The sequence below is a fragment of the Neophocaena asiaeorientalis genome, unplaced genomic scaffold (assembly GCF_003031525.2).
Source record: "Neophocaena asiaeorientalis asiaeorientalis breed wild unplaced genomic scaffold, Neophocaena_asiaeorientalis_V1.1 scaffold78, whole genome shotgun sequence".
NCBI lineage: Eukaryota > Metazoa > Chordata > Mammalia > Artiodactyla > Phocoenidae > Neophocaena > Neophocaena asiaeorientalis.
In genome coordinates, this window is record NW_020175018.1 from 19,646,431 (window position 1) to 19,658,590 (window position 12,160).

Below are 12,160 nucleotides of genomic sequence, written 5' to 3' on the forward strand. Positions count from 1 at the left end.
CTCAAGCTGGTTCCTGGAGAAGAAGAAGGCGCTGTCCATGTGCAAGTCGGTGGTGGCCCCCGCGGCGGACGGTGGCCTCAATCTCACGTCTACCTTCCTCAGGTGGGCGGCGGGGCGGGCTTCTGGGGCCGAGAGCTCCCTGCCCATGGTCGCGGTCTAGGGACAGCCCCCACCCCTGCCTGACCCCTGACCCAGGGTGACCTGCCCACAGGAAAGACCAGTGTGAGACCCGGACTCTGCTGCTGCGTCCTGCAGGCCCCCCAGGCTGCTACAGCTATACCAGTCCCCGTGAGTGGGGCCCCTCGCCAGACCCCAGGGTCAACTCAGGAGTGACACCTGCTGGTCGGGGACTCTGGGTGACACCCTGCCCTGCAGTACATGGAGGGGGGCGGTGATGGCTGCTCTGCCCCGGGATGGAATCTCCCCAGCTGTCTGCTGCCCCGTCCTGCTGCCCCCAAGGCTTCCCCCACACCTTCCGCAGCTCTCCGCCCCAGGACCTCGGGCCTCCTCACTCCCTGCCCGGGAACGACCTCCCCACTGCGAATCCCTCCTCCTCCCGAGAGGAGTTTGGCTGCAGAGTTTGTGGCTGTCCCATGAACTCCTGATTTTCTGAGCCTGTGTGTTTGCTGGGCCCCCAGGACTTCTGGTTTGGGGCCGCTGCGCTGTGCTGGCAGGAAGCAGGGGTCTGGGGAGGGGCAGGGAAGGCAGCTGGACAGAGGGTGGAGCATCAGGGCCCCTCCCACGCCGGCCCACAGAGGGCGCCCTCCCCAGGGGTCCCCGACCCACCGCGGTTGTCTCCTGGGCCCCCAGACTGGAGCGGCAACCACGAGGTGTCGGTGGTGGAGACGGACTACGAGGCCTATGCCCTGCTCTACACCGAGAGCTTCCGAGGCCCCGGCCAGGACTTCTGCATGGCCACGCTCTACAGTACGTGTCCCACGCCAGCTCCCACTGCCCGGCCTGAGGCCCGGCCCACGGGGCAGCTCGGGGACTCCCCAAGCCTGGGGGTGGGGACCGAGCGAGGTCTCCCGGATGGAGGCCAGCGGCTTCTCCTTCTGCCCCAGGCCGCACCCAGGCCCCCAAAGCTGAGATCAAGGAGAAATTCGCCACCTTCGCCAAGGCCCAGGGCTTCACAGAGGACAGCATTGTCTTCCTGCCACAGACTGGTGAGGGGCCGCTAATCTGACGGGAGGGATTAAGGTCAGATTACAGGCAGACACACAGTCTCCTGATTCGGGGGTGGCTGAGGCCTGGGGTTCATCCGGCTGACCGCCCACTGACCGGTACACGGCCTCCAGAGTGTGGGCGGTCTGTCCTCCATACCGTGACCTTGGCCTGAAACACCCCCTCCCCGGGTTCACCACGCGCCCACTGTGTGCCAGGCCCCGGGTCGGCCCCCAGGATACATAGGTCCCCAGGCCGGTGGGGGGCAAGCCCTAGAAACAAAACCCGCGGGGTGGGTGTGCCCATGGGGACACAGGGACAAGCGCCCTGGGGCTCAGCACGGGCTCCCCAAAGTCTCAGCGCCCACGGCCTCCCTGGGGCAGGCAGCCTGCTCTGGGCCCAGGGAGGGACGGGACCTCCTCCTTGTTTGGAGGAGCAGGGCCAGGGAGCCGGGTGGTGTGATGCAGTCAGCAGTTTGAGGGTCAACCAAGACGCTCTCCAGGGCCGTGGGGGTTAGCGACAGGTGGGGCGGGGGAGGTGGCCCGGCCTGGGGCGCTGACCGCCGTCCCGGGCTTTTCTTGGCAGACAAGTGCATGGAGGAGAACACGTAGGTGAGTGGGGTGCTGGGGGCTGCCTTCACCCAGCAGTGCCCACCCATGCGCTCCTTCACTCGGTCACTCGGTGCGCGCTCCCCACAGCCCCACCCACCATGCAAGGCTGGCCCAGGCCCATGGGGCTGCTCCGAGGAGGAGGGGGCTCCACCGGGGTTCCGCGAGGTCGCTGGGGTAGGAGGGGCTGGCGGCTGGAACAGGAACCGGAGGGGAGGGGAGGGCAGGGTGGGGAGGCCCCCATCAGGGGGTGGGGCCCTGGGACGGCCATTCCCCCGTGGCCTGCAACCAGCAGGGGCCTGGGGCCCAGGGCCCGGACTGCCGTGCTGCCCGCCACACCGACAGGTCCTGCTCTCTTGGCCAGGTGACCCCAGCCCTCAGGACCTGGCCATGCTGCCCTGCTCGGCCTTTTCCTTCAACACCCCCAAGACCCCAGCCCCGGCTCCTGCGCCACCGGCCCTGCCCCCTCGGGCTTTATCCCAGCTCTGAGAATAAACTCCGGAAGCAAGTCAGCAGCCTGGCCTCTGTCTGTCTGTCCTGCAGTCGTTGCCCCCCTGGGCCTGGCTTTGGCAGGCCCCCGGGACCTGACCGCCGCCCTCTTAGGTCTCCTTACCCCTTCTGTAAAATCTTGGAGGCTGGCTCTGCATGACACCCCCAAGGGGTGAGCAAGGGCCCGCTAGCCAGGCGCCTGGTGGAGTGGAAGACACGGCTGGGTCAGAAGCCAGGACAGCTTAGGGGAAGCGCTGACGCGTCCCCGACCCACTCCACTCGGGGCCCTGATCTCACCACAGCCCCTCAAGGCCCAGCGGCGGTTGAGCCGGTTCTGGTCAGGTGCCCACAGCCTGCCCCCTGCCCCCCGTCCAGGAGAGGCCCAAGGCCCAGGGCAGTTTCTGAAGGCGTGGGATTAGTGCGCTCAGGCTGGGCAGAGATACGGGTTTGCAGGGACCAAGAGGAAGGTGGCCGGAGTGTCCGTGCCCCACTGGACTGGGACAGACTGACTGAGTGGGCTGGAGACAGGCCACCCTCCCATCTCCCATGGCTACCTGAGAGTCTCCAGTCCCCTGGCCTCTGGCCTGGGCCTCAAGGGCACGGCCCTGCCCGTTCGCCAGGCCTCTGGCACCAAAGCTGAGCCAGAGACCCGAAGCACGGTCTCCCCTCCCCGCAGTCCCTCACCTTCTGCTAGCCCCGGATTCCTGGCCGGCGTGGCCATTCTCAGGCCCCTGTCCTGGGCCCTCCTGGCGCACAATGTGCAGTGCCCACTGCAGCCTGCCCATCAGACCCCACCCAGGCAGACCTCAGCCAGGCCCTGCCCACGCACCAAGGGTCGTGAGGCTCAGAGGTGAGGGTGAACTTCTGGGATGCTTCCTGGAGAAGGGGGCCTGCGGCTGTGCCCCAGCCAAGGGCTGGGGGCCACGTCCCAGAGGGCCTGCCGGGCCTTCGCCTCCCCTGGCTTCGGGCCATACGGCCCCTCCCCAGGAGGAAACACCTGGGCTGGCCGGGGGTGGCTGGAGGCCACTGGGCCGAGGTGCTCCAGGGTGCACCGCGATCGTGAGCCCATCCCAGTGGGCTCTGTCCCAGCATGCCAGCGCCCCAGGGTGTCTTGAGGGCCTAAAGGCACGGTGGGAGGGGCCCCCTCAACTCTCCTGCCCCGACCCTGAGCCCGTGCAGTCGATGAGAGACACCCTCCACCACGCTGCAGGCGCTGCTCGTTGGCCAGACCCTCGCGCTGCCCGCGGCACCCCCACCCGGGCCAACTCTGACACCAGCCAGGTGTGTCCAGACTTCCCTAGGCCAGACCTGCTCCTCACAGACAGCCTCTTTCTGGCTGCGTTCTACCCAGAGAGGCCGGAGGGCTGGGGTAGCCCAGCCCAACCCTGCCCATACCCTCTCTGGCCCAAGCTTAGCTCATGTCTGGGGACAGGGGACAGAACTCGCGTCCGTCTGCTCGTCCAGCTTGGGGCGGGTGTGCGGCGGAGGACAGCAGGCCCCTCAGCCCCACCTCTGGGTTGTGCTCACTGCCACTCCCCAGGCCTCAGACCGGATGAGTGGCAGCTGCCCCCGCCCCCCGATTCCAGGTCAGGGAGGCTGTGGCACAGGGGCTGCCCCCCAGCTCTCCCTGTCCCCTCCCTGCAGTTCCAGGGCATGTGGTGCACGGCTGGGGCGGTGTCAGATGACCAGGGCTTCCCGGACTCCAAGGACAGCATGAAGATGCCCGTGGTCTTGGTGACCCCGTTGGCCAACGGCGACCTGGGCCTCAAGTTTGGGTACCCCGCATACGGGATCCCAGGAGCCCCACCTCGGACTGGCCGTAGGCCCGGCCGGCGTGAGGTCAGACGTGAGCCAGCAGGAGCCAGCGGTGTCCCTGACCCGTCAGGGAGCCAGAGCCAGGCCCGACCCTGACCCTGCGCCAGGCTGCGGGGGCCGTTAAAGCAGCAGCTGCAGCTCGCCTGCTCCCCGAGGGGCCCGCCTGAGGCCTGGGCGTGGAGGAGCAGCGTCCTTGCGCGTGTGCGTGTGTGCGCGTGGGTGTGTGCTGTGTGCGCGCACGCGCGTGTGCGGGTGTGTGCGTGTGTCTGGAGGGGAAACCGGAAGGCCCCACAGACCCCGCAACCCCAGGCTGTGTCCCCCTGCCCCCCAGGGTGTCTCCTGACCTGTAAGTGAATTATAAAGCACCCGTGTGATTAAGCACCGATGTGAGGCAGGGACAGGTGGGCCCTGGAACAGGCTGAGCACCATCACCCACGCGCGGCCGTCGGCAGCACCTAAGTGGCAGCCGTTTGTGTCATGGTCGGGCAGCGTCCTCAGGGGCTGGGGGCTGGCCCGGACGCTCCCCGCTCAGGGGGCCCAGCGGGGCTGCAGCGGCCTGGCAGGGGCTGCTGCGCAGGCTGCTGGGGTCCTCCTTCCCAGGCCCGATGGCGGGTGCCAGAAGACGGACGCGACCCTCACCAAGGATGCCGTGGACGGGCGGCTCAGCAGCGCGGGTGAGGCGGGCAGTGCCGGGAGGGAGACAGAGGGTGGACAGCGGCAGGGCTGGCTCGGCCAGGGCCGTGCGGAGGGGACGGGGCGTCCTGAGCCAGCGCCCAGCTCAGCAGGCTCTCGCTTCCCCAGCCATGGCCCCGACCAACATCCGGGTGGCTTTCACTGACTACAAGCACTTCACCGTCGTATTTCAAGACGCAGAAGGGGGACGTTAGGAACGTCTGGCTGCAGCTCTATAGCGGGTGATGGGTGGTGGGTGACCCAGCTAGAGGGGCGGCACTCCTGATGCGTCCCTCAGCCCATCACGGCCTTCTCCGGGGGCCACATGCAAGGTTTGGTCTGTAGTGCCCACGTGCCCTTCGCAGCAAGCTCTGACTCGGTGGCAGGTGGAACCACCATCTCCCAGTGTCTCCTTGGGGTCCCTCCCCAGCCCCTGCTCCCCACTTCCCCCTCCACCTCCCAGCCCTGCCCCTCTGCTCACCGGCCCTCCCTGCTCTCAGCCCGGGCCCCAGAGCCATTTCCGGAAGATGTCCGGAAGATGTCCAGAAGATGCAGCAGCTGGCACCCCAAGTGGGCTTGAACCCCAGCCAGGGCGCCCTGCTGCCCAAGTCAGGTGAGCGCTGTCCCCATGCCGCCTCAGGGCTGCAGGAGCTGAAAGACCCTAGACCCTGATGGTGGGGGGGCGGGGTCGGGGGAAGCCAGGGCCCAAGCCTCACTCCACTAGCCCCAGACCCAGAACAGGAGGACCAGGGGAGGGTGGGCGGTGCCCCTCAGGAGGGGGTCACAGGCCAGGAGGCTTGGCTACTCCGGGGAGGGTGTGGCGCCTCCAGCCCGGGGAGGGGGCACTGGGTGTTTCCTCGGGCCCCAGTGTACTGGCGCCTCGCCTAGGTGAGTGCATGGGGCTGGCCCGGACCCAGTGCCCTGCTGACCCAGGGAGGCCCCTCCTGGCCGGAGGGCTGCACTCTGGGGGTCCTCCGTCCTGGGGCAGCGGCGGGGAGGGACAGAGTGGGGCCCCGGGGCGGGCCCAGGGAGGGCAGGAGGAGGTGAGAGGATGCCGCCCCTCCCCACAGCTGCTGCCCGGTTGGTTTGCAGTAAGGGACCCAGCCCAGGGGTTGGAGCAGAGGGCCGTGATGCTGGGGCTCAGGGTACCCAGCCTTTCTCAAAGAGCAGTGGCCTCCCTCCACCCCCACGCCCCAGCACCATAAACTGTCTCGAAAAGCCAGCGCTGTGCTTTTCTTGGGTGGGGGCAGGAATAGGGGGATGGGGCAGAGGAACCGTGTGGACCGGGGCAGGGGCACTCTGGGTCCCCCTGAGGCCTGGGACCCGCTCGGAGAGGGACAGTGCGGGGCTCAGGCTCCAACCCTGCAGGGAGGCCCCTCCATGGCCGGTTCTGGGGACCCAGAGAGACTGGGGTGGGGCCCCTCGCCACCCAGGCAGGTGTTAGGCCTGGGAGGGGCCGAGGCTTGGCCCCACGGGTGGGAGGATCCTCCAACGGTCGGACAGGGCATCACAGGCCAGGGGTGCTGCCCTCGCTCCGTGGCGCAGACCTGCGTGCAGTTGCCTGACAGAGCCGTGCCCGGCCCACACCCAGCGCGTGCCTGGGCTCCACAGGCCCTGGGTCCTCCCAAACCGCAGCCCGAGCGGGTCTGCGCCACTTCCCACCCCAGGCAGCCTTCCAGCACCCCTTCTCCCTTGACCCCCGCCCTCAAGGCAGAGCTCTGTCCTGCCGTTGTGTTTATGAGGGAAACAGCGCGGTCCTTCAAGGACTGGTCCTGATGAATTTGAGGGTAAAATGGCACAGTATCTGTCACGTAACTAGTTCAGAAAAAAATCGTACCAGATGTAACTATGTCAAAATGTTGATCGTGGTTCCATCTGGGTGACGGTTTGTTATACTATCATTTCTGCTCTTCAGTCGGTTAGACAGTTTTCCTTAGAAACACAGCCCTGTCCTACCAGACGGCGAGGTCACTGGGATGAAGAGCCCCGCATCCCAGGGACCGCAGACAGCCCCTCCACACCTGCACCCAACACCTGGAGGCCCTGCCGCTGCCCCTGCCGCCCGGCTGACCTGCCGGCCTCTGGCCCTCTGCAGACACTACAAGGGCAGGGTCTCCCCCCTCCCCCCAGCCTGACACCAGTCCCACTATGTGGGAGCAGGTGGGAAGGCCCAGAGATCCAGCACCTCCCACCCGAGATGCCACCTGCCAACCAGCAGAGGCACCCGCAGAGAGAGACTGGTGATGAACTTGCAGTCAACTTGCATTTTTTTCTGCCCTTTGCAGCGCTGTGTGGCTTGTGGGATCGCTCTTCCCCAACCAGGGATCAAAGCCGGGGCCCCCGGCAGAGCAAGTGTCGAGTCCTAAGCACTGGACCGCCAGGGAATTCCAGTTGATCAACTGGTCTATCGGTTGTCATTCAGCTTCCACGTGGAACAAGAGAAGGCGTGGTGGAAATTGCCCAGGACCAGGGATTTAAGGCGGGGCGGGGTGGGGGGAAGAGTCTCCTGCAGGCTCTCGGTCCCTTCCTTCCCCACGAACTCATCCCTCCCATGTCCCCTGGGAAGGATCTGGAGTGAGGAGATGCAGTTTTCCCTTCACGGCCCATTGGGGGGCAGCCCCCCAGGGCCCCTCTGGACCCAGGAAGGGTCATGCCCCTGGCAGCTGCGGATCAGCCCAGTCCTGCATGCCCTGCTCCGGCCACACGGGGGCAGACTTCAGCCAGTTCTCCACCCGGAAGCCCAGGGCTGCGTGTGTAAGATCTGTCGGCTGGCACCCTTCTCTGCTCACAAGTACTCTAGTGGGTCCCATCTCGCTGAGAGTAAAGGCCAAAGTCCTTAGGTGGCCAACAAAGGCCACCCGATCGGCCTTCTTCTGACCCCACCACTATGACTGCCAAGAGCCGGGTCGCTGGAAAAAAGATTGTCCCAAACCTCGGTGCCTCGGGTGCCTTCAGCCCTTGGACCAGCCTTTCCAACGCCCTCCTGACCTCCAGAGACGGGGTCCGAGGAACCACGGGGGCTCTTCCCAAACCTCCCTCTTTTTTTTTTTTTCTTAAACTGTGTCTTTTCTTTCTTTCCAACCCTCCCTCTCAATCAGCTGAGGTTGCTTACTGATTATTTACATTGACGAGAGAAAAAGACAAGTTTTGTTTGAGCTAAACTGAGGACTGCAGAGCAGGAGACCCAGATTCAAGAAGCACTTGACTTGTGTTCCCCAGGCTACACAATGGGGGAGGCCTATACAAGCAAAAACTGCAAAGTTACATAAATTGTCAAGAATTAAAATTGGAGCTGGCAATAAGGAAGGTGCTTATAAAGCAAGAACTGGTTGGGCTCCAAAATGCATCGTTACCAGGAGAGATCTTGAGATTATAAGGCTGCTGGTGGCAGCAACTAGCAGATACTATTTTGAGAACAGTTTGCTCATGACCTTGAGTCTGATACAGTTCAGAAAATTCAAGTTCCCAGTGATGGAGGAACTGTCCGAAACCACAACCTCGATGGCCACCCGGCTCCAATTCCGGATGCCTGAACCACAGTTTAATATCTTGTCAGAACAACAAACATCAAACGTGACAAGGGTACATTTCTTCAAGTTTTCAAAACAGATTAGCAGGTACGCAGCAAGTCAGCGAGACCTTGGCGTCTGGGGAGGGAATCTCATCTTCGAAGGAATACTGGCATTGGTGTTGCTGGGGAGGGGGCAGCACGCAGCATTTATGCCTGTATTCAAAGTGGACATTCTAGGGCTTCCCTGGTGGCGCAGTGGTTGAGAGTCCGCCTGCTGATGCAGGGGACACAGGTTTGTGCCCTGGTCCGGGAAGATCCCACATGCTGCGGAGCGGCTGGGCCCTGTGCCTGCCGAGTGGCCCCTGAGCCTGCTCGTCCAGAGTCTGTGCTCCGCAGCCGGAGAGGCCACAACAGTTAGAGGCCCGCGTACCGCAAAAAAAAAAAAAAAAAGAGGGGATTCTAAATTCTAAACAATCAGGTAATGCATTTTTCTCCTCCTCCTCCTTATTTTTTAATGGTTAAAGCAGATACATGGTTTACGTTTGACGGGCCAAAAGACAGACTGTTCTAATTAGCATAAAGTTCAAGCCAAAGTATGTCTAATCCAGAATAACTTCCCCATACCTTAATCTGTGAAAATTTCTTTCATCAGCTGTGTCTTCCCGAAGTGCTTGTTTAATTCTTTCTGTGTTGACTGTTCCCTTGCTGTTTTCGCTGTTCTAAGACACAAACTTTAGATGGGAAATTCCTGAGAGATCTCCCTCCTACCCCTCCTTGTTACGTGAATGTGACCTCAGTAGGCTTCCCATATGTGCACTCTCCCTTCCACATGGGACAGGGCACCCGGGAAAGGTCCTCCCTGGCATCAAGGGACGAAAGCTGCTGAATCTGTAAAAAACCTGACCGTTGATCAAGCAATGCTCTTAGAGAAAGCATGTAAAGATGAATAAACAGAGACCTTATTTAAAATAGTCAGGAGGCCACAAGGGGGAGACCTCACCCCCTACGGCGCAGCCTCAATTGCAGACCAACAGGAAGGTTACTAGTTACTACCCAGCGGGAGGAAGGAAGATTTTTCTTCCCACCCAGCAACAGCCCAGGCAGTGAGAGACCAGCACAGTTCAGCCAATGAAAAGCCACCACACTTCCAACTCCCAGTTTCCTCCAATGGACTCTTCTGTTTACAACACCCCACCCCATTCCCCCTTCTCCTCTATAAAAGAGTTTCCCGTCTTTTGTTCTTCAGATTTGCCTGTGGTTCCCCTAGATCGTTTGCACTGAACTGTGATTCTCTGCTGTTCCCAAATAAACCCAGCGCGCTGGCAAAATAACTGGCTGTTTTATCGTTTTAGGTCAACACATACAAGATAACACAAGTCCAGGGATTAAGGACCTGATACCTTTAGAGGTCATTATTCAGCCTACCACATTCTACCTAGAGACAGCTTCCTAGAGCCTGAGCACTGTGCCTGGAGGGACTAATGTTTAAGGCTGTCCCGGGGGCTGGTGACTCCACACTCACATCTCTGGGCCTGATCCTCTAGACTAGGGTCTTGTGTACACAGCAGCTTTCATTCATCTCCATCAGACATACAGCCATATCAAGAACTCATAAGACAAAGGAGAGGCGCCCATGTTCTCTCCAATCCTGCCTTAGCCCAATCATCTTGGAAAGGGCACTTTTTTTTTTTTTTGGCTGCATCAGGTCTTAGTTGCAGCACATGGATCTTTCTTTGCAGCGCATGGGCTTCTCTCTAGCTGTGGTGTGCGGGTTTTCTCTCTCTAGCTGTGGCGCATGGGCTTAGCTGACCCTCAGCATGTGGGATCTTAGTTCCCCAACCAGGGATCGAACCCGCGTGCCCTGCATTGGAAGGCGGATTCTTTACCACTGGAACACTGGGGAAGTCCTGGGAAGGGCATTTCTACTCTTCCTAAATGATCCCTCCCCTCCTCCCCTGCACCTCTCTCCAACTCCACTCTGAGCCCCTGGCCCAGCCTTCATCAGCTCTGTCCTGAGGAACTCAGCAGCCCTCTACCAGTCTCCCTGCCCCCCTCACCTCCACTCCCACAGCCCTTCATCCCCTCACCTCATGGCATTCAACATGGGCTTTATACACATAAATCAGAAGTGCCACTCCCCACCCCACCCCCGCTCAAACCCTCCAAAGGCTCCCCACTCTGCATTCACTCGCTTACATATTTATTGAATATCTCTATGTGCCAGCCACTGTTTAGACACTGAGGATACAGTGGCAAATAAAACAGACAGAATGTTCTGCCCTTGTGGACCTCATGGGGAAAATTGGCAATAAACGGGATAAATAGCTATATTAGTCACCTACTGCTGAAGACCAGATTACCCCAAAACTCAGTGGCTTTAAACAACAGCGTGTATTGTCTCCCAGTTTCTGAGGGTCAAGAATCCGGTCCTGGGTGCTCTGGACCCTCTGGCGCAAAATCTCTCGTGAGGCTGCAGTCGAGCCACTGGCTGGGGCCGTGTCCATCAGAAGGCTCAGCTGGGAAGGGGTCTGTGTCTCAGCTCCCTCACTGGTTGTTGGCCAGGCCTTGGTCCTTTGCCACAGGACTCCTCATGTCATGGTGAGCAATTCCAGAGAAAGAAGGAAGTGACAGCCCATCACTTCTGCCACATTCTATTGGCTAGAAGCCAGTTACTCGATCCAGCCCACACTCAGGGGAGGGCTACACAGAGGTGCAAACGCAGGAGGCACGTGGTTGGGGGCCATCTTGGAGGCTGCTGTCACAACACGTTAATCAGAATGTACTCTATGTAGTGACGAGCTGGAAAACAAATAGATGAAAGAGGAGAGAGGACATGAGATGTTGGGCCGGGTGCTGAAACTGGATATAAAACAATAGGGAAGGCCTCACCGAGAAGGTGACTTTTGAGTAAAGACCTGAAGGGAGTGAGTAACCCTGGGGAAAGGGGGTGCCGGGCAGAGACAACAGCGAATGCAGAGGTCCTGAGGCAGGAGCCTCATGGGAAGGGGCTTGTCGCGTGAGGGTTGTCGAATAGGAGGAAGTAGGCGACGAGGCAGGCCTGGCTGCAGCCATACTTGAAGTGCATTAGCACAGCCTACAAACCCACCTGCCGCCCTCGTACGCCTCGCTGCGGGCACCCTGGCCTCTAGCAAAGCCCTGAGCACAGCTGCTCTGTGTCCACTATGGGGCTTCCGCAGAGGCTGCCCCCTCTGCCTGGTACCCTCTTTCCTGGCATGCTCCACCTCTCTCTTCTTCCAGGTCACACGCACTTGGCACGACCTGAGGATTGCATGTTTCGTTTGTTTATTTGTCCATCCCATGAGCTCTCACAAGCTCCAGGAGATCAGAGACCTTGTCTCTTGATCAAGGTGTGCCCAAGGCCCGGGACAACACGAGGCAAAGAACAGGTGCTGGGTAAACATTGTGGAATGCATGAACGAGTGGCGGAAGCCTGTTGCACCGGTTACCGTACTTTATTCACTTTCGTATTTTGACTTGTTTCAGTTGACAATAGGAAGCAGGGGGCGAGGGGGAGGCCGCAGCGGTCAGCGAGGGGGTCAAAGCAGTCTGAGGCCAGAGCAGTGGCCGGCGCGGCCTGCGCCCAGTCAGGGTTTGCGCCAAGGGGGGGAACCCCGGACTCAGCGGGGACAGAGCAGGGGGTAAGGCTCAAAGAGACCCCCAAGTGTGCGCGGGGTCCCGAGTCCCGGACCGCGCTGCACAGCCCTTGTCCAGTAAAACAGCGCCCAGGACACGCCAGCCCAGCCCGGGAGCCCCGCCCTGCGCACGAAGCTCCGCCCCCACCGGTGCAAGCACCGTCCCGTGACTAAGCCCCGCCCAGCTAGCCCCGCCCCGCGCAGGCCCCTTGGGCACCGCTCGGCATTGCCCCCCCCGACCGCCAGCC

At 61.5% G+C, this 12,160-nt stretch overlaps 2 protein-coding genes across 2 annotated transcripts in view; both read left to right on the forward strand.

Annotated features, from left to right (window-relative positions):
- The window catches only part of PTGDS (prostaglandin D2 synthase), a 3,199-nt gene extending 912 nt beyond the window's left edge, over nucleotides 1–2,287 (forward strand). The window contains exons 2-7 of the mRNA XM_024762244.1: nucleotides 1–102; nucleotides 212–288; nucleotides 811–927; nucleotides 1,065–1,166; nucleotides 1,750–1,775; nucleotides 2,137–2,287. The exon at nucleotides 1–102 is cut by the window's left edge and continues 59 nt beyond it. Of these exons, the coding sequence (XP_024618012.1) occupies nucleotides 1–102; nucleotides 212–288; nucleotides 811–927; nucleotides 1,065–1,166; nucleotides 1,750–1,775 (424 nt within the window). The 3' untranslated portion in view covers nucleotides 2,137–2,287. The remainder of the gene's footprint in view (nucleotides 103–211; nucleotides 289–810; nucleotides 928–1,064; nucleotides 1,167–1,749; nucleotides 1,776–2,136) is intronic.
- Nucleotides 2,288–3,130: 843 nt separating this feature from the next.
- On the forward strand, nucleotides 3,131–4,217 carry LCNL1 (lipocalin like 1). Its single transcript, XM_024762432.1, has 3 exons — nucleotides 3,131–3,320; nucleotides 3,490–3,542; nucleotides 3,906–4,217. Exons 1-3 carry the CDS (start codon nucleotides 3,131–3,133, stop codon nucleotides 4,170–4,172), a joined length of 510 nt encoding a protein of 169 aa, XP_024618200.1. The 3' UTR covers nucleotides 4,173–4,217.
- Nucleotides 4,218–12,160: the final 7,943 nt, after the last annotated feature.

Coding starts and splice junctions, on each gene's coding strand:
- LCNL1 (XM_024762432.1), top strand. CDS start 3,131: ATGCTTCCTGGAGAAGGGGGCCTGCGGCTGTGCCCCAGCCAAGGGCTG. Junction 3,321..3,489: donor CTCCAGGGTGCACCGCGATC/GTGAGCCCATCC, acceptor CTCGTTGGCCAG/ACCCTCGCGCTGCCCGCGGC. Junction 3,543..3,905: donor CCAACTCTGACACCAGCCAG/GTGTGTCCAGAC, acceptor CCCTCCCTGCAG/TTCCAGGGCATGTGGTGCAC.